Consider the following 27,179-nt stretch of genomic DNA (forward strand, 5'->3'; position numbering starts at 1 on the left):
ATCGGTCGATTTGGGAGATCATTAATTATGGGTCTTAGATATACCTTTATAGGTACCTATCGAATCAGCTCGTCGAGTTCAGACGATGTCTGTGTATTTGTGTGTATTGGTGTGATTTTTCGTAAACTTTTTTTGCACGTTTTTGCGAAACTGGGCAGTATAATAAAAATGATTTTTAGCTTAAAAAATTTGATTTTTTTTCTTCTTCATCCTATAAAAGAAAGAAAAAAAACAAAATAGTTTGAAAAATAAATTTTCATAGTAATTATCATCAAATCATCACTCCAAAAAACGTGTCAATTTGGCTTGCTAGCCACTAACCCGCAACCAGCAATCACTAAAATCAAGATTATCGTATCTATGACGTCAAATTATACGTGACGTCATAGATACGTGCATGCTATCTAAAAGTATGGATCTGTCGATATGTGGAAGGGAGAACAGTCAGGCTTCACTCCCACTCAGGTTTGATGTCATCGTGACACAAACCGTGTGGGAGGAAGACGACATTTCAAATATTCCCGGTCAATGGTTTATTCTTTTTCAATTTAATGGTTCAGTTTGTAACCGAACCATCTCAAAAATTTCGGAACCGAAGTTCCGAAATATTATTTAACATAAAAATGGTCTTCACCAAGGGGTACGACCCCGAAATAAATGAAGTCGTTGATGAGTACGTCATGCCCACACTGCATGGTACGAAAGTGATTGTTACTTCGAGATTCGGCCAACATAATATTCAGGTTGCTCTGTGAAGGACAAAACGACGAAGGGGCGCGTGTGGGAGAACGAAGCACACCATATAAATTTCTTCACACGCTCATTTTCATTAACCATTTTATATGGTTACTTAATTAATAATTTAATATTGTTGCTTTTGAATGATTTTTTGGAAAAACTGCAATCATGATGGTAGTTCTCATGCAAAAATTATAAAAGGGTTATAAAAGTTGACATTGAGATAGTTTTTTTCATTCATTGCCATTTTCGTTCTCAGTTTAGAAAATAAAATGGTATGACAAATTTTATAAAATTGACAATATTGACAAAAATTACACAAATGACAAAAACGACAAAATTGATAAAATTGATGAAAAAGACAAAAATCACAACAATGACATTATTGGCAAAAATGACTTAATCGACAAAATTGGGCCCATAGAAAAAAAACTGAAAAACATTTACAAAATGCCAAAAATAACAAAATGAAAAGATTGACACAAATGACAACTGACTAAATTGATCAAATTAACGAAATGCAACAAAGTTATAAAAATAACAAAATTGACCAAAAAGACGAAATTTTTAAAATTGAAAAAATTCAAAAATCAAACAAAAATGTCATAATTGGCATTTGAAAATTCGTCAATTTTATTAGTTTTATCAGTTTTATCAAATCTGTCAATTTTGCCAATTTGGATACTAATGTCTATTTGTTTGATTTTATCATTTATGATAATTTTTGTCTATTATGTAATTTTTTTAGATTTTTTAAAAAAATTTTTCATTATTGTCAACTTTTGCAATATCGTAAATTTGGTCAATTTTGTAATTTTTGACAATTTTATAATTTCTGCCAAGTTTTGTTATGTTTGTTATCTGTTATTGTTAATGTGTTTTTATCAGATTATGTCATTGATTTATTTTTTTTTTAATTTTGACAATCACGCAATTTTGTCATTTCGGTTAATCGTGTCAATTTGGTCAATTCAGACAATTTTGTCAGTTGTATAATTTTTGTCAATTCTGTCATTTTTGTGATTTGCGTTATTTCTTAGCCTTTGTTCTTTTGGTAATTTTTACCGTATTCATTTCTGTCAAATCATTTTGTCATTTAATCAACTCGGTATCGAATTTTGAATAATGCAAATGTACCAACATTACTGTTTCTATCAGAAATATGAATCTGTTTTTTTTAATTCTCGGAAACTTTTTATCCACCAGATAACTTTGTATAATCAAAATGTAAATTTCCGAACGAAATTTTTAAGCCAGCTGATAACTCCATTAGTTTATATTTGGCGCATTCGCCCATTTCAAAATAAATTACCAATTTTTGTTTTGGTTACAACAGCCATTGGGCGATGGAATCGAAAAGTTATTCTTTCCCTCCTTAAGAAAAACCCGTATCTGTCAAAAGTTGGGTGAAATTTTAGCTGCATCCCGCTTGCACTACACGCTCGAATTTTTATAACCATTTATGTTTCTTAAATAACCATTTTTTGATATTTACTTAAGAACCGCCAATATGGTTATTTTTCAATAATTTTTCCTGGAAGGATTTTAACCATTTTGGTAGTTTTCGAGTATAAACCAGAAAATGGTTGAGTAATTTGCTGTTCTCTGTATCGCCATTTTGAAAGCGATTTACATTGCAGCTGGACGCCCTTAAAGCAAATTTTTTCTCCGCAGAAGTGTATCCTATTTTCCAATAAATCGGTTCTAGGAATCGTAGAAACATCGATTTAATGATGGGGAAAGGTAAGTGATTTAAATATCATTCAAGTGATTCGAATTATTCAAGTGGTTATTTCAATTTTCATCATTAACAAAAAAATTTCAGGGTACCGATTGGATGACGCCGGTTCAATTCCGTTTGAACCACCAACAAAATTGACAAGGACGAGGACTCATTCACCGGTCCAACGCTACAAAAAGAAATGGTTTCAAAGAAGTTCAAAAGGGATCGTTTTTCTCACCATCCGGCAGAATCTGGAACGGGCCGGAATGTTCGAAAAACATCTCCCACCGGGCGTGGATGAATGGATCCCCCTCTCGTTAACGGATTGCAAATTATTAATTATGGCATTGGCCATCCGCAGCGCTCGTTGGAACTTCTCTACCGGGTGATTTGGCTGCTTTTAGTAACCAAACAAAACATTATATTGCAAACAATTTTAGTGCAAACAAAACATTATAATAAGCTATAATTTATAAGTGTAACGTAAAAGAAATGGAATAAATATTCTGACAAATCTTTTTCCCAAATTCTTTCAACAATATCAATTAATTTTACAAATCACGCAAAACTGCACTTACGATTAAAAAACAACCATTTTCTAATTGCTATGGTATCTTTCTTACGGTTAAAAAATAACCATATTTCAACTTCTCCCCGAAAAGTCATTTTATGAGTTCTCATGGAAAACTCATAAAATGGCATTTCCTGGGAAAAGGTCAAAAATGGTTATTTTTGAATCGTAAATGGTTTAATAATTTCTAGCGTGTAATGCAAAACCATCACCCAAATTCGGCAGCGCTTCCATCGCCCATTGCACTGCATAGGATTTTCGACACGAACGAAATCTCAAGCATGATGAGGTGTGTAGAGGGGAAGAGAAAAGGAAAGAAAAAACTAGCCCGTAAGCTCAAAGCTCAAGAAGAACGAGTAGACGAGTAGCATTTGTTTGGTTCGTTTAAATTTGTTTCCACGAACGAGATTCGTGCTCAGGCAAAAGCTTCCTGAGTCCGAACGCTTGAGAGAAGATGAGATGGTGTGCATCATCTGCGACGCCGCGACGCTATGTCGTTTGCTCTTTCTCAGATCATTCTGTGCATAAGAATATAGCGTTGATAGCGGATAAGACTTACAATCGCTATCGTAGTCTACGATATTAGAGCCTAGTAGCTAAGATAGACCCGATGATGTCAAACTTTCATTTGGTCTTTTGAAAGGGAATTAAAATTTCCATCTAATGATCCCTATGATTGATTCAGCGGAGCCAACCGTGTTAATCAATAATGAAATCTTATACCCAAAATTTTTGATTCGGTTCGGCAAAACGCTGAGCTGGAACATGAACCTTATCATGCAATTTAATGCCACGCATCGTGAAGCGGGTCATTGGGCTTGGGCCTGCTGACATAAATCAAGCTTGCTCTTAACTCTTAAACAAATTTCCATTAGAATGACAGCTAATCGGAGTGAAATTGATGTGAAGGCTACTGCTTTCTCTGTTTTAACACATGAGAAATCGTATACCGGGATTGTAAGCGCCCATCGCGATGGGCCATAGACTTCACCACTTTCTGGAAAATGAGATGAAATTCTGGCGCTGTGAATACAATACACTGCTTGAATGAGCACGCAAATGGTTTGAGTGAAATCGATCAGGATCGAAATTTTTTGCACAAGCAACCATCTGTGGCATGGTGTACGGTGCTGCTTGTGCAAAACTCAGGCCATGCACTCAGTCCCAGTCGGGGTGGAGGGCAGTGATGTCAACCTTAAAGATTTTGTCTGAATCTTCCAGATTTTTGGACTTTTGCCAGACATTTTTTCAGGTTTCCAGACTTTTGACATTTCTTCCAGACAATTCCAGACTTCTGGGTTTGGACATAAATTGTTCTAAAAAACTCTGAAAATTTAATTTGGTCATGGTGTAATATGACAGGAAATATTCAATATCGCTGAAAAATAACATAAACGACAAAATTGAAAAAAAATGACAACAATAACAAAATTTACAGAATTGATGAAACCGACAAAACTAATAAAATGATTTTTTTGATAATGTTCAAGCATGACCCAAGCATGACTCTCCAATTGCAAAATGTTCAATTTTCTAAGTTTAGAAAATTAAATGATATTTTTGTAAAAATTGACAATTTCCACAAAAAATGATAGAAAAGACAAAAATGACTAAATAAATGGATTGACAAAATGATAACATTACAAAATTGACAAAACTGAATAGATAAAAACAATATTATTCATACAATTGTAGAAATTATCAAAATAAGCTAAATTGACTGGATTAAAAACAGTGAAAAATATAAAAATTAAACAAATTAACGAAACTGACCTAATTGACAAAAATGTCATAACAAGCCATAATTAGAAAAATGGCAAAATTGGTAAAATTGTCAAAAATTACAATTGATGATATTCTTAAAAATTACAAACTTGATAAATTTGACTAAAAATGACAAACCTGACAAATTTCGCAAATATGGCAAAAATTGAGAAAAATTCACCAAAATTGACCAAAGTATACAATTACGACAATAATGACAAAATTGTCCATGATAAATTGTACGGTTATTATATGATACCCGACTCAAGATCTACAGTTTTGTGAATGCTTAACAACACTCTTTCACACTTGAATCGAAATTTATCGTAAATTTCAAAAACTGAATATTAACGAAACAGATTGTCTGAAAAAAATCATTAACATTGATTGCCTTTAGCAAATATTGATGATTTTCCAAAAACTCGGGATGAATAAGCCAGTGATGCTTAAAATCCCTTGAGAAAAAAAAAAAAAAAAAAAAAAAAATTTCCAAAAACCAGAGCATTTGGGCATCATCATTAATCAAAACATTAACACTTTTGATAAGGGCGAATTCAACGATATTAGTCTCAAAAAACTTAATTTTCATTGTACCCTTTTCAAAAATCTACCTTACGTTGCGCGCCATTCGTTGGCATAGTTATACTTGTACACTCAGCCGAGAAAGGAACGTTAAATTCACCTGGATTTTCACGTAGCCACTAATTACGTGAATTTTTGCTTGATTTACGTAACGAACCTAGGAGCTAATAAAAAATCACTTGATTCTTACGTGAAATTCACATGGTTGAGTGCTGTCAAAACAAAGATACATTCGATTTACGTGGAAATCAAACGGTCCGCAAATCGAATCTGATGGATTCTATGTGATGTTCACATAACTCTGAATGGCTAATTCACGTAAAATCTATGTGAAGGAACACAGTTCTCAATATGGCGTGGATTTAAGTATTATCAGCTGACAAATAGAATCTTTTTTGGTGATCTACCAGCTGTTTTGTTTCGTAAGTAGTAAATATGTTTTTGTTGGAATGCTATTTATATCTTTTTCCATTTCAACAGGATGTGGAATTTGAGCTGTTGGTCGATCAAGCAACTGCAACGGAGGCGCACAGAATACACTTGACGGCGTCGTAAGGTTAAATTAAAGTTAAAGTTAAAGAGTCAAAGTTAAGTGAAATTTTTATAAATAGTACAAGTGTAAATGAAAAGTTATGTGTTTTTATTTATACTGCTAAATAAAATTCCGTTTAAAAAAAATCCTTTTCTTTAAGTATGCAAAAGAAAACACAACACGTTAATTTTTATTAAAATCTAGGTGAATCGCATGTAGCAGAGCAAATCCATCCCTAGTTCGCTTCAAGTGGAATTCTCTTGCAATTCATATGAAAATTACGTGAAGTCAACTTACTGCGCCTTTTCTGTTTGCTACATGAAATTCACGTAGATTTCTAATGATGGCAAAAATCTTTGTACATTTTCACGTAGCGTTCATGTGAAAAGTTTTTTCAGTGTACGTGCATTACAATTGTTCAGTTGTTGTTGTTGTTCCTCTTGCGCTTCCCTCAACATACAGGATAATTGGATGCTAGGTATACTATTCCGTTCTTTGCATATGCATTGGTAGGCCAACCAAAAAAACGTTATAAAAATTCCATTTTCAATTTGTGTGATATCTTGAATAAAACAACATTCATAACCAATTGTAACAACTTTGATTAAAAGTATTCTGAACAATTATTTGAAGAAAAGTTTTCTGAAATTCCATTATTATGCTGCAATACTATCGATTTCCGAAAAAAACTGTCCTGTAATCCGAATGCTTTAAGCTTTTGAACATAAATTTGACTAATTGCCTAGCAATTAACTTAAATGAAATTGCCTGATTAGTTTTTTGGGCAGTAAAAGCATTCAATGTTCCATAAATCATTTTTTATTTTCGAAATCCCATACATATCGTTCGAAAATTCATGAATACTTTTGACGCTGCTTTACACGGCTGTGTCAATTGAGGTTTAAAGCAATGTAGTACCTTCTCATTCACTTATCCTGCTCAACGCCAGCAGCAGACTTGAGCAAATATAGGTAAATGACAAGGTAAAACAATTTTTGGTTGGCCTTCTTATAAAAATGCTTATAAAATGCTGGGGAAGGAAGACTGAAATTCGCTGTATCGTTTTCTGTATCGTTTTCTGTATCGTTTTTTTTTTTTTTTTTTTTTACTGTTCGGCAAAAAGCCAAGAATTGTTGAAAAGATTTGTTATCGTAAACTTTAAACTATATAAAAATTTTGTTCGATCAATGGGAACTACCCTAAATCTAAATCTGTTATTTAAGCTATTTTTAGAAAAACCAGTTATCAAACAATTTTTATTTATCAGCTTCAAAAACTTCAACGAAATTTGAGAAACTCAATACGTCTGATCTGCAGAATTCGCCAGAGCAAAACAAAACCTAATTAAATCATTGTTTCATGCAAAACAAGTGCTTTTCAGCATCAAAACAGTTTTACTGAAATTCACTAAATATGAAAGTAAGATTTTGAACCTTCGCACTGGACGGTAGATTGATAAGAGAAATTTGACGTTTGAAAGATTTTTTTCTTATTTTATTCAGTCTTCCTCCCCCAGATAAAATGCAGTTCTTCGAGATACATATATGATAAGCACATAACAATTTTTCATCGAAAACCATAAAAAAGCAAACCAAAATGTAATAACTAAAACGGCACAAATAACAAATCGGTCAAAAAAAATTTAAAAAACATCACGAAAATGTGCTGAGATGACTGAAATAACCAAATTCACAAGAATGATTATAATGAGAAAAAGTCTTATAATAACAAAAACGAATATATAGTTGTTTTTGACATTTCGTACGCACACTGACTGAGCGTGTACAGATGAGACGGGACAATTAACCTCAAAAACTCTCGGTACAAAAAACGGGCAACCAGTCAACGAACATGGTCGTTTTTGAGGTTAATTGACCCAAAACTGAAAAGTGTTGGTGAAACAACCTGCATAATATCATGAACACTACCAGCGGTAAATAGGGCTATTTACATGACAGCAATGTCAAAATGTTAAAAAATATCAGAATAACAAATGACGAAAGTGAAAATAATGATAAACATGATGAAACTGGCAAAGCTCATAAAAATGACAAAATCTGTTAAATTTTCTTAATTTGACAAAACTGAACAAAATCGCAAGAATGAAAAAATGAAAATAATTGACAAAAATAACAGAACTTACGAAACTGACCAAATTTTCAATATTACATAAATTGGCGATATTGATAAATCTGACAAATTGGATAACAATAAAAAATATGACAAAAACTATACAAACTCTCAAAGAATGATAACTGCCACAATTTACAAAATTGACCAACTTGACAATATGCTTCTATTAATCAGTTCTCGGCACGTCTGGCAGCTAAGATAAAAGAATTTAAGATCGCGTTCAAAATTTACTCATGCCGAGAACTCAATTTTTTTTTATTTAATGTGCGAGGTAATGTAACTTTAAGCAAAACAAATAACACTAAAAGTGAATCTCAGTGGAAAAAGTTTCCTTTTAAGAGATCCACTTAGAAAAAAGGGAATTAAATTAAATAATTAAATAACTACTTATACTAATACTAATACTAATACATATAATTATAAGCAAAAAAAAATTAAAACTTATAATTAGGATTGATTAAGGAAAATATATAAAAAGCTGGCTAAGTTGTTGGTCGCGTATTAGCTAATATTTCTTTAAAATGTTGTATAGATTTGGTCTTAAAAATGTTCCGACTATTGGTGTTTTTAATATGCTCTGGAAGGTTGTTATACTTTGTAGGACCTATAAAAGAAATTCTTCGTTGCCCGAGGCTAGTAAACGATCTGCATCTTAAAAGATGATTAGCTTGCCTAGTGATATGAGAACGTACACCGGTAGTGAACGTCAAATTCTGTAAATTATTAGAGGAATTTAAATTGTCAAAGACAAAAAGACATGTTTGTAAATCACATAGTTGCGCTAACGGTAAGATATTGTGAGATCTGTCAGAGTAAAGTAATTTGGAGGAGTAACAGCTGGGAAGATTAAAAATCATTTTTAAACATCGGTTTTGTAATACTTGTAGCCGAGAGAGCAAAGATAATGCTGCTCTACCCCAAACAGCTACTAAATAATTTAAACGAGAGTGCACAAACGCGTGGTAAAATTTTAAAATGACGTGACGCGGAACAAAGTTTTTCACTCTCCATATAATTCCACTGAAAGATGATATTTTTTTTTGCAGATTATCAATGTGATGGTGCCAGGTTATTTTTTCGTCTAGTAGGATTCCAAGATATTTAAAATAAACAACTTTTTCAACAACATCATTTAAAAAACTTGGATCCCTGTGTGGTTGAATCTCTTTTCGTGATGAACGAAAAATCATGTATTTAGTTTTCGTGAGATTGAGGGTAAGTAAGTTGGCAGAAAAATATTGCTGTAAGATCACTAAATCTTCCTCCATATTTTTGATAATGGTGTGTGGACATTTTTCCGGGTAAAAGAGAGCCGTATCGTCCGCAAAAAGACGTGGTAAACCATGAAGTGGAAGTTTGCTTATGTCGTTTATGTATAGTAGGAATAAAAGAGGTCCGATGTTGCTACCTTGAGGGACACCAACTTCAAGGATCTCTGAGGAACTAAACGCATCTTCAATAGAGACAAATTGTTTTCTACCGATTAAGTAGCTACGGATGAGATCATTAGCAATGCCTCGGATACCATAGCGTTCTAGTTTATCAAGGAGAACATTATGATCAAGCGTGTCAAAGGCTTTTTTAAGGTCTAGGAACAAACCACCAACAAGTTTTTTACAATCAATGTTTTCAACTATTGTATCGATCAGTTCACTAATAGCAATCAGAGTGCTTGACCCAGATCTGAAACCATACTGTAGGCGATAAAGCACATTATTATCATTCAAAAAAGAACTTATTCTATCTATTAATAATTTTTCGAAGACTTTGCTGAAAACACTCAGAGTGGATATGGGTCGATAATTATTTATATCAGTAGGGTCTCCAGATTTGAAGATTGGTGTGACTCTAGCTGTTTTCAAAATTTCTGGATATATTCCTGTGTCCAAAATATTGTTAAAGCATTCCGAAAGAATGCGGCCAAACGACTCCGAGTGGTTTTTCAAAACATTAGACGAGATTTTATCCGGTCCACAGCTTTTTTTATTTTTCAATGACTGAATCGTTAGCATAACTTCAGCAGGAGTTGACGGTCGTAAGAAAATTGAACTAGAGATACGATCAATTCTCGACAAGTAGTCGTAGGAAGGATCAATATTAATATTTTGGGCGAGAGATTTGCCAATGCCTGTAAAGAAATTATTGAGTGTTTGACACACTTGACGTTTATTGTCGATTTGGACATCATTAATTCTGAGAGTGATTGTTGACACATTTTTTGTTCTGCCCAACATTGAGTTAATTTGTTTCCATAATTTTGAGTGCGTTGTATTGCTAAGAATATTTTCATAGTACGAACGCTTACAGTTTCTTTTACAAATATCAACTTTTTTTGAAACATGGGCCAGCATGACCTTGAGGTGCGAATCTTCGGGGTTATTTTTGACTCTTTTGATGTAATTATTTTTGAGTTTGATCAAGGTCCAAAGATCAAAAGACATCCATGGGCAATAGTTACCTTTCAGTTTCATGGTCTTAGTTATTGTTTTCGACGAAGCCTGAAGTATAGAGTTAAAGGATGAAATTATGTTTGCAATGCGTTCATTAGGACTAGCCACAGAAATTTCTTGTCTTAAATAGTTTCCAAACAAGTTGTTTAACTTAGTGTGATTAATTACGGTCTTTGAAAGTTGAACTACTCTTTTGTTTGATAGTAATTCGAACGAAGTTATAATTTGGAGATGATCACTTACATCATTATAGATGGTATTATTTTTGACGCGTGGAACATCATTTACTTTACAAATGACGTGGTCTAGAATATTGTGACTTCTTGGCCTAGTGACGAAGGTATTAGTACAAAGAAGTCCAAATGATTCAAGAAGTAATTTATATTTTCCAACTGCGTTGTTGTTTGTTGAACGGTTTCCCAGAAATAAACGATGAACACATGGCTGGCCATCTTTTTTTAAATGTATTCTTTGATATTATTTATGGTTTGGTTTATTTTAGGATTTTTTTTGTGTCAACAAAAAACAAAAAATCGTTTTTATCGATTGTAACAAAAAATCGTGTAATTTTTCAAAAATACTTTTTTATCCCCTTTAGTTTATTCCGTTTGATAGCTTCATTTAACGAAAATCATTTACAAAAGTGATTTTTGTAAACATTCTACCGTTATGGATTAAAACACGTAAAACAAATATGTTTTGAATCTGAAAGAAAGGCTCAAATCCACTGTTAAGTGTATTAAATCGGTTTTTGTAGTCACGGGCTCGCAAGGCCCGCAGCTAACCCCACTATCTCGCAGGAGGACCGTCGTGATGTGTCTGTTTTGGGTCCCAAACACCACCAGGACGTTATTGCACTCCGCACGCCACCCCTGACATGGAGAACAGACGCGTACGAAGCCCCCTGACTCAGTCTGCATGCGACCAAAGCATCCACCGGGGTTGGGTACCCGATCTCCGCTAAGGTTGCTCGCACCCCAGCTAGCACCACGGGGAGGTAGAGAATCGGAGTTTCAGACAAGAGGTGATATGACCACTACCCGCAGGTTGGGTGTATGGGGTCTTGAGTTGCACATTGTCTACCGTTCACTAGCCAAAAAATCTACAAATCTACAAATATTGTTTTCTATTAGGTCAACTTTTTTTGCTTTTTATGGAAAACCTGAAAAATCGGGACAGTATTTTTGCTCATCAATTCGTCAATGAGGTCTGTAAATTTATTGAAAAAAACTCTTATTTTAAATGCAGCAGTAGAAAATCTTCAAGTTTTTAAATGCAAATTGTTGAATTTATAGCATTCGTGTTTAACCCTTAGAAGAGTTTTGAAAACATTTTTTGGTTTACATATTTCGAAGTATGTTTTTAATAATCATTCAATTGTGCCAATGATTTTTTTTAAATTTATTTTAAGATTCTTTGGAGCCTAATTTGGATGGGTGAATCGGTGAGTTTCATCTATGCTGCTCGATTTTTGGGTGGTCTTAGCGGAGGAGGTCTGTTTTTGATAATTCCACTGTTTGTGGCTGACATCGCCGATCGAAGGTGCGTTCTATTAATATCTTTCTTCTCTTAAATCTACTCATTCTTAACATTCTCACTAATCTCGCTAATCATGTCTCATTTATTTTCCATTTGTTTGATGGAATCACTTTGAACTGTTCAAACAAATTGTTTCTCCCATCATTTCACACTCGATTTATCAGATTCAAAAACTGATTCGATTTATCCAACTCTAACCTCAAACTTCCTCCCAATCCGTCCTTCCAGAATCCGGGGAACGCTCGGTTCGTTAACTTCGCTGCACATGAACATCGGCATCCTGATATCGTACGTGCTCGGGAACTACCTGCCCTATTTTCTGATCCCGAAGATTGCCCTGATCCTGCCGATAAGCTTCCTGATTTTGGTAAGCATGCTGCCGGAAACGCCTCATTGTTTGCTGGCGCGGGGGAAATTCGTCGAGGCGGAAAAATCCCTCATGTTCTACCGGAACGAGCCGAACCGGGGAAGCCAATCGGGGGACCAAGCGCCCGGAACCAAGAGCATTGCCTTCGAGTATGAATTCGAGAGCCTGAAGGCCTTCATGCTGGCCGAGAGCAGCAAAGAACGGTTGCGGTTGGCCGATTTTGGTGCGTATTTTCTGATTCAAGTTGATGTTTATGTTTAGGTTTTCGTGTGACTGCTATCTTGGTGTGAATTGTAGTTGAAGAATGTTTCAATTTAGAATTTTCTAATTTTATTTGGTTTCCGAACACAACACAAATAGTAGCAGAATTTCGAACATTGAAAAAATTTATCATGATCTTCAGTTAAGGTTTTTGATACTAATTATGTACTACTAAATAGACTCTTTTCAATCGTAATCACTGAAGAACCATTTGCTATTAACAGTTTAACAAATTAACATTTCAGGATCTCAATTTAATGGCTAGTTTCTAGGAATTATTGATAATTATTGATGAACGCAAACTGAATTTTTTTTTATTGAAATGGTCATTCATTATTAAAAAAAATAACGGGTTAGGAAGTTCCTCTCAGAAATTTTATGAGAAAAAAAGATACAAAACAGCAAAGTCATGTTTTTTTTGAAAAAAAAAACTAACCCAAACACAAACAGGATCTCAATGAAACTTGATGTTCATTCGAAGAGAATCCTTTGTCTGAACTCTAAGCGTACATTTTTTCGATGATATGATGGCTAGCTTCTTACAAATGCTGAAAACACCAACACACAGGAAGTGTACTATGTATGCCGTGACCAGGATTCGATCTCATGACCATTGGCTTAGAAGACTTGAAGGCTATCCTCTACGCCACGGGCTGCGGCTTTGAAGCTTACAAATTTACAAATTTGGTTTGCTCATCATTACCCTGCAAAAAAGGATGACATCAAAATAGCTGCGATTAAAATAAAAATGTTCTATGTCAAAATTCGTAACGCTCGAGCTTACTACCTCTTCCCCCTCTAGGAGCGTTACGTAATGAATGGATGCCCCTTAATGCAATGCCCAGACGTGGATGCAATCATTTTCAATTGACGTAGTTGACTGAAACTCTAAACGCTTTGGCTGAATAGTGTTAAATTTTTTTATCTTTTTAAAGAACAAATTCGATTAAAGTCGTAAAGCCAATTTTTAATTTTTTAATACTTTTTAATCACTCTTCTCTAGTATTTCCATTGAGTAATTAAACTTAATTTAATGTATCTAATAATTGCGTCAATTGCACGAGCATGAGCGAAGTTTTTATAAAAATTATACTGATACCATAATCCAGTGAGTTTATCGAATGGCAGAGAGATTGTTTACACATCCCTAATCCTATTACAGTCGTACCGATCCTAAACAAACAATTTATCGTCCCCTCCGCTGTTAGTTAGTCCTCTTATCATAACAATGTTTTACCTGTGTTCCCAATTCCACCCTCAGGCACTCGCGAAGCTGTGCGGGGACTTTTCATTGGCGTTTTCCTGATGGCTTTGAATCAATTTAGCGGAATTTTCTCGATCCTGACGTACGCCGGGACAATTTTGCAAGAAACGGGAACATCGCTGGACCGAAAGTATGCACTCATTATGCTGGCGGTGGTCAATATTTGCGGCAACCTAACCGCTCTTTCCGTCATCGACCGAGCCGGCAGAAAGGTAGGAGTTGTTTGTACTTCAATTCATAAACCCATTACTGTATTAATTTGTTCAAATATTTTTACCTTCCATTCAAGTTTGAATTCTATCTATGTATTCAAATATCGTAAAACTTTTTGGAATATTGTTTTCATGTCTTCATCAAAATTGAAAACTAATCTTTATTTAAAATATATATATATATTTTTCGCAACCGATTTTAAAAAAGCTCCTAAGCTCAAACACTTTTCCCAATATTTCTGATTATAGTAATTTTTAACTGTTTGATGGTTGTCAGTTCAGCAACTTATGGACCCTGTAAGTAGTTTTTGAAGTTTGTTGGTCCTCCAGTATTTTTCCATAGTCATTTTAAAAACTTTTCCGAAGATAGCCAAACAAAATGCTGAGCGATTCATGAATTATAAACCATATTAATTAACTATTTTGTTTCAATAATTTTTTTAAGTAAAATCACGCAATTGAAAATACTGATGATAGTATGAAAAGGCTGTCTAACTTTTAACTTTTAACTTTTGTCTCTAAGCATTCAAATTCTGAATATGAGTTTCAATTACATAATTATTGTTTGAACGATTTTAAAATACACACGGGTTATGCTTGTGTTGTTTTAGTTCAAGATAATTCATCTAAGAGTGATCAAAAATAAATTCGGTGAAGTTGAACCAGTTAAACTATATACCAAGGTTCCAAAAACATCGTGAAATAAGAAATGATAAAATTAATCTGCAATAAAACCTCATTTTGCTATTTGCTTCAGGTAAATAGATTCAAACATCGGTTTAAAACGATTTTTTATATTTTTTTACGAAAAATAAATATTATTCGCAAGCTGCAAGTTGCCGACCACTATTCCAAGCGAAAGCAGAAATGGATGACCATATACATTCAAAAATTTCAACCATTTTACCATTCTAAAAACAAGTTGTTTCAGATGTTTCGAAAATTATCAATTTTGGAAAACATATATGTTATCTTTTTAAGTTGATATTTTTCGGTGATTGTCGAATCAAATAATAACAATTCTTTAACGTTTCGGCCTACTGGATGATTTCAGCCATCTTCAGAAAAACTGTATTTCGATAAAAATATAAAAACTTTAAATTAACACACTTTATGACTTGCAATTATTTCACTTTTTCGCACTTACAAATTGTCTCGCCGCGTGCTTCCGTTACGGCTGTCTTACTTAATTTGAATCCAAACTCTTAACTGCTTCTAACAGCTGGTGTCCAGCATTCTCGGCGTCGGTGTCGGCGTCGTCGTGATGTCGGCTGGAGTCCTCGTGTTTGAGGTCGTCGTGTTTGAATTAGTTTGGATTTTGAATTGAGGCGTCTCCCTTAGTTTTTTTTTATTATTGAACTATATATTTTAGAGATTTCAATGGAATCTTGTTTGATATTTACTGCATTTCCTTTCTTAAGTTTGATGTGTAATGTTTCAGCTGTTTTCCTTTTTCCTTCTTGATTTACTCTCTCTAAAATATAAGCTTTTTCGAAATTAAACTTGTGATTTTGTTCTAGGGCATGTTGTGTTAGCCCTGTGGCTCTGGCACTTTGTTTGAGGCTTGTTTTGTGGTTTTTAATCCGTTTTTCCAAAGTTTGTGATGTTTGGCCACAGTATTCTTTCCCGCATTCACATGGAATCGAGTAAACCACATTTGTCTGTTTGAATTTTGGTATTTGGTCTTTGGTTTTGGTAAATAGGCAAGTTTTGATTTTGTTAATTGGTCTCGAAGACACAATAAGGTCGTGTTTTCTAAGAAGTCTGCTGACTTTTTCACTCAAACCTGGAATGTATGTTAGTGAAACGTACTTTCCTTCATTTTCCACGGTTTGGATACTCAGTGAGTTATAAATGGCATTTACCCTGTTTTTTAAAACATTATTGATGAATTCATCCGGGTAGTTATTTTGGTGTAGTATTGTTTTCACTTTTCTGATACTCATTTCACGTTTTTCCACGTCGCTGAGTTTTAATGCTCGATCAATCAGCGCAATAGCTGTGTTCTTTTTATGAACATATGGACTTTCTGAAAAATAGTCCAAATATCTCCCATTTTCCTGTTTTGTGTACCAGGTTTTCTCAACTTTTCCCTGACACCTGGAAAGTTTGAGATCTAAGAAACGTAATGAGCTTTCAGTTTCTTTTTCTAAAGTGAATTTTATGCTAGCGCATTGGCTGTTGAATTCGGTCAGTACGCAATCTATATCACTTTCCTTGCCTATAATCAAACAGTCATCAACATACCGTTTGTACATCACCAGCGTGATGCCTTTATAAAGCCGACATCACGACGACGCACAGTGCGGTGACCAGTGGACAAAAGTCGAAAATTTTAGTTTATCAAACATTAAATTCAACTTTACCAATCGATTGGAAAGAGGTTGGAGTTTCATGAACAAACATGCTTTTGACATAATTTTGCTTCCTTCACGCGCAGCATTGGTTTAAAGTCAATGCATTAAGAAGGCAAGAAACCAATTTTTTTTTCGAAAACATACACTTTTTTTGAAACTTTTGTTTACCGTTGACAAGTTTCGCAGCAAATTCAAAATCTTCGTTATACAAGTTGAAGATTTAAACTCAACGCATGTCGTATTATGTTTTTTGAGTGAGAAAAATTCGTTTTTGGTCTTTACAGCTAACTCTGAATCTACCATTATTTTTGTAAATTTCATCAATAAAAATTGCTCAACTTCAGCTAGACAGAACAAATTCGCGTCACAAGACGTCACTTCCATTTTACACTCAAATGCTAGGGAATTTCATCCTGAATACCCACTATGCTTGCTGAATTGCGTTTTTTTGCGCTAACAGAGATATGAGCAATTTATGAAGGGTCATTTTTACGCCACAGGAATGAATTTTTTTCGAAAAAGAACCGCTGTGGTAAAACGAAAACCGAAATCAAGTGAATTTTTCTTCTTGAACTTATCAGTATTATGTTTAAAAAAAGATTTTGAGTAAAAATGGATTTTTGATATGCGGTTGTGGCTTTAAATGTCATTGAAAAATTATAAGAAGTTTTGTGGATTGAATTTTGAAATATTATGACCTAAGATAAAGCATACATCGGCCAAATTCCCGTGAATTCCATATTCGCTTGAAAAGGAAATTTTTGTATTCCGTTGTTTTCTATGTGCAACATTACCAGTACCAAACTTAATCGTTCATGAAAGCAAATATTTGACAGATCCAAAGGATCTTTTATAAAAAAGATTGAAAATCTTCAAAATATGGGTGTTTTGAGACATGAATTTGAAGGCTTAAAAATCAAAATTGAGACAAAACCTTCAAAACACAGTTTTTCGGACGTCTTTTCAATAATTGAACCTTTACACAAATATTTTATCGAATTAAAATTTTTACGACTTTTGTCCATCGGCTCTATGGAATCACCGCACTGTGCGACGCCGACACCGACGCCGAGAATGCTGGACACCAGCTGTTAGAAGCAGTTAAGAGTTTGGATTCAAATTAAGTAAGACAGCCGTAACGGAAGCACGCGGCGACACAATTTGTAAGTGCGAAAAAGTGAAATAATTGCGAGTCATAAAGTGTGTTAATTTAAAGTTTTTATATTTTTATCGAAATACAGTTTTTCTGCAGATGGCTGAAATCATCCAGTAGGCCGAAACGTTAAAGAATTGTTATTATTTGATTCGACAATCACCGAAAAATATCAACTTAAAAAGATAACAACAACTGGCGGTGATCAAAACCCGTAAACATGAAAACATATATGATAAGCCAATGAAGCCTACCTATTGAAAGGAAAGATTTACAGCATAGAAAATCACAACACTAAGGGATTGTTTCCTTAAAAATCTTATTAATTATGTAAGTTATCCAATTTTCGATCGTTGTATTAATCTTTTTAACCAAGAGTATATTTATAAATAGACCTCTAGAGTGGCAGTTATGCGAAAAACCATTGTAACAGGATTTCATATTACAGTGAAATGTGTCATTGGCATTTTCAATGTTTTAAATTTTTATTTTCATAATAAGAAGAGAAAAAACAAACGATTTTTTATCTCATATAAAATTTGTGGGAGTAAGGTTTCAGATTCTTCCACTGTACAATGTACATGATATCAAATAAATTTCAGAATCGAAATATACATTTTAAAAAACTGATACTAGAACATTAAAAATAACACAAGCTTACAAATTTTCAAGTAAACACGATTTTTAAATTTTCGACACCACAACTGTCACAACGTTGTTAAGTAACAGAAAGTCTAGAAGGTGAATCAAAAGCACCACACATTGATATTATTTATTGTAAAATAATTTTCAAATATAATTAATTGAAGTCGTTAAGTCACATTTCACGTTTCTTTTCTTTAAATACCGCATACGTTTAAATCGAAAAGATGATAATGGTATGATAGAATGTGATAAATAAATTAGTTTTTTTTAGTTTTTTTTTTATTATTAGATTACAACTTTTTTCTGTGTCTGCATGAAATATAAATTTCAAGAATTTTTCGAAAAAGATACGTTAAATACATAATCTCCGGCACCAGTTAAACGGCGCGTTAGCAAATTCTACTACAGTGAAGGTGAGAAGCAGGCTTTATTCGCCTATTAAGCAGTAAACTGATTTTCTCAAATCTTACATCGAAGTGTGCATAAATAAATACTATATGGGTGATTCCATGTCAAGTGTACACAGCGAAAAAAAAATCGCCAAACTTGGCCGAAAGATTTTTAGAGGCCTAAAAACAAATCCTCAATTTTTTAGAATGATCCGCCCATCCCTCGTTCCAGGTCCTCCCCTTCTTTCTAACAAGATTTTGAAAAATTCATTATTTTTAAAATACAATATTTCTGGACTGAAAAATCATACCAAAATGACACAATATTTTTTTTTGTTTCGATTATAGTCGTTTTACCATCTTTATGGCATTCGCGACTTTATTAACGTTACAGTTGGCGGATCGTTATTGAAAAACTTATCCGGTACAACTGTGTTCGATGTTTACTCTTGGGCTCGAACTCGTGGACATCGGCTCAGGAGACAACAGACTTGCCAACTGAGCTATACCACAAGCCCAATGACACAATATGCGTTGTGTAGATCTTATTAAAATCTATCGTCTTATGAAAATCTTATTAAAATTATGTTATTCGTTATTCGAAATTCAAATTGAACTAGAAATAATAAGAATACCAAACAAGCAAAATAAATCCGGAAAGTCATTAAAAAAATGGAATACAAAAATGTTATAACACCAGATATCAAAAGAAATTGATTTCGATTGCTCGAATGAATTTGAGATGAGATCAGCAATTTAAAGCATGATTAAAGCTGAAAATGCAAAGGGATAATATTGTTAATTTTTATTAATCTTATTTAACATTTTTTTTTTTATTTTTATCAGAAGGGTTGATTGAAAAACTTCATTGAAATCTTGAATTGAAAAAAAAATATAAACCATGTTTTGAAATGTGATTTCTCGAGGAAATAAATCCATTTTCAACAAGATAACTTATTCAAGTTACATAGTTGATGATTGAATTCAATTTGATTAGACAAAATTTAAAACTATTTCAAGAGTGCCAGTGATGAAAGTCAGATAAAAAGTCATATTTTATTCGAAAATTCTTGCTTTAAAGATGATTTTAGAATTTCACTAAAATAACATTGTATATTAATATGACAACATGTTCAATTAATCATTGAAAGGTTATAGAGACAAAGTTGAGGTTGGGAAGTGGCAGATTTCTTAAATAATGAATAAGAAACTGACAGAAATTAAAAAAAAAAAAAGAACTCCATGTTTTGTTTGAACATTAAAAAAAACTCATCAAAAGCCTTGAAATAAGGCTTTAAAGATGCTACTTACAATTATTTTTCAAATTATTCCTAGATTAACTAAAATATCAAGCTCTAAATGTTTTTTCGCCGTCAATTGAAATTTTGCGTCCTGACAAGGACAGAAGGTAGAAACTTTGTTTTTCAAATAAACTTTTAAGATGATTTTGCTGTCAAAAAAACAAAAATTCAGAATAAAAATACAAAGACAATGTTTTCAAAAATATTTTTAAAAAAATTTGAAACCGTTTGACTGCGGTGAGTTGATTTGATAATTAAAAAAAAATTATGTACAAATCGGTAAATTTATTTTAAAATACAAACATTATGATTGAAAAGATAAGTTTTTATACCGTTTTACAATTAAAAATAAATAAAAACTTATTACCATTTCATTACCGTAAACCTACATGTTGAGTTTCAAATTGGGAAAAACTTGGATTGTTGTTGTTTTTTTTTTAATTTCAAATGTTAGTAAAAATATTATTTCAAAATCTTTAAATATCTATTTTTTAAGGCTCGCAAACAATAATTCTTCCTAATGAAATCAAATAGTTTAGAAGCAGTTTTGGTGTAGTTTTTGTTGTATTTCGAGGTAAATTTTTGATATTTAAAAAAAAGGCACGTTTTCCAAGAGTAAGCCAGTCTAGGACAAAAGGCTAGAAGCCCTATCAAATGGTAAAGTTTGAAAGATAAAATTAAAGGGGAACAATGCGAGAGCCTAGAGAATTAAATGAAAATAAAATTAAAATTTTTTTAGATAAAATTTTAAAAGTAATGTTAAAACATTTAGTCCCTTAATTTATGCTGCATCATTGTCCATCTTTCGATTTTAACTTTTGTTCGGCCTTAACACATGAACTGCGTTAGTTTATCAATTACTAGCATTTAGAAATATCATGAAAGTGTTTTGAACCCTTTAATATCAAGAAAACTCGTTTAAACCGTCAAAATAGAGACTGGTCAATGTTACCCCAAAGCATCAAATTCTTATCATAGACGAAATCGATTTTTAAATGAAATTTAAAGTGCTCTAATAAACTTCTGCAACCATGTTTAACGTTCATAAGAGTCTAGTACTGGTTTTACAAATAAGAAACATGCCACATTCCCCTCAATATAAAAAAGATCAAGAAATATTGAAAAAAGTGATCAAGCTTACCCCATTTTAATCCGGGGTAAGATTGATCACTTTTTTCAATATTTTTCGATTATTTTTTCTGTTACGGGGAATGTGGCATGTTTAATATTTTTAAAACCAGTACTGGGCTCCTATGAACGTAAAACATGGTTGCAGAAATTTATTAGACTTCTTCAAATTTGATTTAAAAATCGATTTAGTCTCTGTTCAGAATTTGATGCTTTGGGGTGACATTGATCAGTCTCTATTTTGACGGTTTCTTGATCAGAAAGAATACAAAAAACCATAATAATAAAATTTTAAATGCTTGTTCATCAATTTGACCTAGTTTTTAACGTTTTCTTTTAAAAACATTTATAATCGAAAAAAGAACACTGATGCTGCATATATTTAGGGGCAAAAGTTATAACAATTGCTAAATAGTTTTAGCTTCAAAATACAAATGAAAATTTACCTTCACACGTTCTTCTAGGCTCACCCACTATACCCATTTTCAATTTTTCTTCAAAGTTAACCATTTGATAGGGTTCATAGCCATTTTTCCAATACGGGCTAACTCTTGGAAAACGTTCTTTATTTTTAAATATAAAAAGTTTATCAATAAATGCCTATAAAAATAGCACTACAACTACACAAATACAAAGAAAAAAAGTTGTTCTTTCACATTCAACAACTCGTTTGCTTCTAAATGCTTTTTGGTATCATCAGGAGAGCTGTTTGTTTGCGAGTCTTGGAAAAGATAGATATTGTAAGATTTTGAAATAACATTTTTACTAGCAGAAAACAAATTTCAAATACAAACCAAATTTTGCCTATTTAATACTCAATTAATAGGCTTTCAAACGTAGAAAAAGTTTTCAAAAATTCAAACTATAGACTTAGTAATTGATGATTATTTGGCTCAATTTCATGTTGATCAAAGCTACCCCGGTGATCAATGTTACCCCGTTTTACGGTATTTAATTTAATTGATAACCCTAAAAAGCAGCATTTTTATGCCTATGTTACTTTGGTGGATTTTGGCGTCCTGAACTGGAATCTGTACAGACATGTTGTCAATCGCTTCTAATTTTGGTGATATATACACCCTTATTCTGGTTTACGGCGTATCTGACTTTCGTTCGAACGGATACTTTCGATCGAATTCGAAATAGCTATTCTTGTTTTCGTTCGAACGCGATACGTTTTGAGTTGGTGTTACCAGATCATGTTCGAAAAATCGAAGCACCCGGATTGGACAAAATGACGTTTCTCGTCAGAAAATATATTGTAAACAATTGTTTTGGTTATTGTAAAATGTTATCGATCTTAATCGGTCGTAACGGAAAACAGAATTTTCGTGTGTTTTTTGTAATTTTCCTATGTGCGCGGTTTTTTTTATGTCGAGATCCACGAGTGTCAGGGTGGAGCGTGTCAGAAAAGAGGAGCCGATGTAGCTGATTCGTTTTCATCATCGTTAGCAGCAGCAAGCTGGATCCTTAAAACATTTCAATCTCCAGGTGCAGTGGACAACAATGCTATTTCCTAGATGCCCTTCCAGGAGCTGGTTGAATTTGGACGCAAGAAGCTGTTCGGAATGCCCGCCGGAGATGGTTGTGATACCTAATGCTGCTGCGGTTTGAAATCTCACCCGAAGAGAAGAGAAGATTTGGAAGATAATGAACTTTCAAATAAAAGTGTGCTTCAAATTTTTTAATAAAAAAATATTTATTCACCTAACTTTAAAAAACAACTATTTCGAACCACATCAATTCCATAACCGTCCAATTTCACAAACTTTTCCCTCAAATGCCCAGGATTTGCAGCATCAGATTCGCATTTGGCAGTCCAGTGAAAGAATGACAACCGAGGATTTAGATTAAAAAGAAATTTAAAACTTGGAATAAAAATTTCTTTGGTCTTTAAAATTTTGTTATTTTAAAGAACTTTCAGTTTCGTGGTTTAAACTCGCTAAAGTTTCGTTATTATGAACACCCCAATCGGAAATAAATTTCATTGATTGCTTTAAACGGTCATGATTCGCAGTATCAGACTCGCGTTTGTCGGCCCATAGAAGAAATACGTTCGAACGAAAACGGGAATGCAAAGTTTCGTTCGTTCGAACGATGTTCGAAAGATCGAACTGTTCTCATTCGTTCGAACGAAAACAAGAATACAAAATTGCAAAACTTTCGAACGTATGTCATTCGATCGAAAACGAGAATAAGGGTGATAGTTTATAGAATTGAATCAATACTGAGTGAAATCATTTATTCATAACTGATGAATTTACCAATCTACAATTAAGAAAAAAAATCTCATTTTGAATTTGTTTATTATACTTAATTAAATTAGAATCAATATTTTGATCATGATGAAGATTAATGATCTAAAATAGTTAAATTATTTAATTTATTGAAAATTAGCTGTAAAGTTCTTTGCACCACAGAAAAATGTGAATGTTGTGGCCTTGTACAATTTATCATAAACCTTATGAATGTGAAGTTAGGCATTAAGAAGAACATGAAGCACAAAATTAAATTGAGACTGAAATTGGGTTTTTGAAGAATATATGATATCAGCAGAAAATTTGTAATGAAAATTTTACATTTGTAATTATGATTAGCCTCAAATTCTTATCTTTATTGGTAACACTTCTTAATAAAAACCCATTCTAAAGACTAAGTAGGTACAAATCCTAGGAAAATTAAATTTTTTAAATGTTACCATTTAGTCTAAAACTGTCTATAAATATCTGTTTTCAATTCGGTTTTTACAACATAAATTCATTAACATCAATAAATCTGTTGAACATACGCAAAAATTAAGTTCACATGATAAAAAGTAAATTTATTCACCTTCAATATGCAAAAAAATGCAAAAAGGTGTTTAAAATTGATGTTGTGCTGTTCGAGATATTTGATTCTAAGAACAAGTACTTTTTTCATATTTCCAGCATTTCATATTTGGAGCATAACTCATAACTGTTCTATTCCTATTATTTTCAATTTCACTTTTGGATTCAGTGCCCAATTTTACATAAAACATGATCTTCAGTTTACTAAGTTAAAAAAAATTGTTAACTGGTGTAATTAGGTATTCAGATAAGATAGATAAGATATAACAATCTCATAATTTTTCAAGTTACTATTTTTAAAATGATTAGATGACTTGTTTGTGGCTCGGAGAAATACTTCGGAAATGCAACGCATGTATTTTAAGAAAAGTATTCTTCCTTTCCAGGTTTTCCTGTCTGCCTCAACAATCGGTGTAGGCTTCTCGCTCGGGATGTTGGGAATGTACTCGTATTTCTCGCAACCTCCGGCCGGACAACCGGTGGCCAACTCCTGGGTGCCGATCTTCTGTTTATCCTGTACGATTTTCATTGGCACGTTGGGAGTCACCAGTGTGCCATTCTTCGTCATACCGGAAATCATGCCAGCCAAGGTGAGCCAAGTCTGTGTGATTTTGTGGGTGTTTGCCCGATTGGGAAACGGAAATGATACCTCTGCTAGTTGAATCCAAAAACAGCCATCCAATCAATTCTTGTAAGGAAAAAAACAACCACTAAAAGTGTACCTATACCTTTTCCGATCCGTCAGCTCCGTCACGTTGGGACCACCATCTGCGTAACGATGATTGCGTTCTTTTCGTTCATCATGACCAAGTTGTTCCCGATTCTGCTGAACCAGATCCAGGTGCATGGGACGGTTTGGATTTCGAGTGCCGTTTGTGCCATCGGAGTCATCGTGGTTATTTTCGTCATGCCAGAAACAAAGGGACGCAATTTGCACGTGGAGCCCGAGAAGTCTTCCCGAACGGCTGAGGTTTACTAGCGATGATGGGAAAAGCCGGAAAATTTCATCCGCGCGGCCGACGGCACGTGCAGTTTCCGATATCAACAGCTGAATGACGACAGGCGGTGAGTTTTGAGCTCAATGACATCCTTCGAGTGATAGATAGTACTTCGAATAAAACAAGATTAAACATTTTGGGAATTGTGATCTGCGTTGTTCTGATTTGTCTATTAATAATATAAAGGGTTTATAAGCTCAAACAAAATACACAGCAATGGCAAAATTTTTAACACATAGACCTCTTTTAATGAGTCGTCCGAAAAACTAAAAACAATTTTCCATCATTCCTGGCCATAATAAGCACTCATGGCAAGTTTCAGCTTCTGAATCTTGTGACGGCAGAGCAGTTCGATGCAAATCATATCAATATTACTGCTAGCCATCTGGTCCAACAAGCTTCATGGGAAAGTACAAAATTTTTCTGATTATTGGTCCGAGAAATTCAACTTTTAATGACTTTGATGTAATTCTAATTAGTTGATTTAATGTTCCTAGAACATCCAAGACGTTGACGCAGTATCAAGTATTTATTTCCTGACAAGCATCATCCAGCATAATTTACTTAATCCCGATAAGTCGAAAAGGGTTTTTATTCCGTTAAACAGCAAGATAATGCCATCACTTAAAACTTAAAAATAAACACTATCAAACACTGACCGATTAGAAAAACTAATTGCTTTGAAAAAGAAGCCTGTTTTTATTCAAATTCAGCCTAAAGTCTATGTTTCATCATTTCACGTTAAGTTCATAAAGAAATTAAGCAGTTTGATAACACTTCCATCTGTACCGTTGAGCCGTCAACACGTACGCCGGAGCATAATATCGTTGCTGTGTATCTGCAGGAACATTTAACATTTTTTTTCCTTACCTGTTTTTCAATCAGCACTTTTTAGTGCTAAATTATTTTCAACATCTTTAATTAATATTGTCTCTTTTCTTTCCAGCATGGGTAAATCATCGACCGGCTCAAGAGCCGTGAGAAAAAGAATTGCTGAACCTAATTCAGGCCCATCGACCAAAAAAGTGGAAAATTCCAATTCATTCGATGACTTTCATAACATCGGTGATGAGGAAATATTCATATTTAATTCTGATAAGAGTACTAAGAAACCTTCTTCTTCTTATACTCATAAAAATGTAAAGGTTCCACCAATTACGGTCACGATTCCGGACTTCAATGCCTTTCGGAAAGAAATACTGCTTTGCAGGTTATTATACTTTTGAATATCCTAATGGACATATTTGTTTCTCTTCAATTAGAAATCCCTCCACAATTGATTTGGTTCTAACGGATTTAGGCGAGCATTGAAGTCAATTAATCACTCATGTGGACCTCGATTCAGACCACCTTCCAGTAACTTTTTCTTTATTCCAAAGTCCCATTAAAACCATTTAAAATCAACTTATAACTTTCAAAAAGCTGACTGGGAGCGATATAGGAATTTTATTGAACGTAATTTAGATGTAAACGTTCCACTGAATTCAATAGAAGATATTGACTTGGCTGTAGAAAATTTGACAACTTTGATACCTAAAGTTAAACATAAATTCAATCAACCTTTGATCGATGATGATCTTCAGTTTTTGATACGACTGAAAAACATTCGTCCACGCCAGTATCAACGAACTAGGGATTCTTATTTGAAATTTATTTATTGCGACCTTCAAAAAGAGATCAAACGTCTTTTAAATTTTATTCGTAACAAAAATTTTGCAAAAGCAGAAGAGGACATAAAACCTTAATCAAAGCCATTTTGGAAATTAACTAAAATTCTGAAAGCCCCAGAAGTCGATTCGTACTTTGAAAGATGGAGATGAACTTCTTTTAACTAACGCAGAAAAAGCTCAAAAATTAGCCCAACAATTTGAGTCTGCTCATGATTTTAATTTAAACGTTGTAAATCCAATTGATGTTCAAATTTCCCTTGAATTTGATGATATTCTTTCTAAACAAAATGTATTTGAAAGTTCTTGTGAGACAAATATTGATGAACTTAAATTGATTTTCAAAAAATTTAAAAATATGAAAGCCCCGGGTTAAGATGGGATTTTCTAAATTTCTATTAAAAAGCTGCCTGGAAGCATTTTAATTTTTTTTAGTTGAAGTCTTCAATAAATGTTTTCACTTGGCTTATTTTCGCAATAAATGGAAAAATGCCAAAGCAAACCAAATTTTGAAATCTGGAAAAAGTGCTTCAGAGCCTTCAAGTTATCGACCAATTAGTTTGCTTCCTTCTTTAAG

The 27,179-nt window shown here is 33.4% G+C and overlaps 1 protein-coding gene across 1 annotated transcript in view; it reads left to right on the top strand.

Moving 5' to 3' along the window:
• LOC129747965 (facilitated trehalose transporter Tret1-like) overlaps window positions 1-25,169 on the top strand; it is a 38,787-nt gene extending 13,618 nt beyond the window's left edge. Inside the window, exons 3-7 of the mRNA XM_055742397.1 lie at window positions 11,905-12,035; window positions 12,261-12,622; window positions 13,922-14,136; window positions 24,324-24,527; window positions 24,683-25,169. Of these exons, the coding sequence (XP_055598372.1) occupies window positions 11,905-12,035; window positions 12,261-12,622; window positions 13,922-14,136; window positions 24,324-24,527; window positions 24,683-24,916 (1,146 nt within the window). The 3' untranslated portion in view covers window positions 24,917-25,169. The remainder of the gene's footprint in view (window positions 1-11,904; window positions 12,036-12,260; window positions 12,623-13,921; window positions 14,137-24,323; window positions 24,528-24,682) is intronic.
• The last annotated feature ends 2,010 nt before the right edge of the window (window positions 25,170-27,179 follow it).

Source organism: Uranotaenia lowii, chromosome 2 (assembly GCF_029784155.1).
Source record: "Uranotaenia lowii strain MFRU-FL chromosome 2, ASM2978415v1, whole genome shotgun sequence".
NCBI lineage: Eukaryota > Metazoa > Arthropoda > Insecta > Diptera > Culicidae > Uranotaenia > Uranotaenia lowii.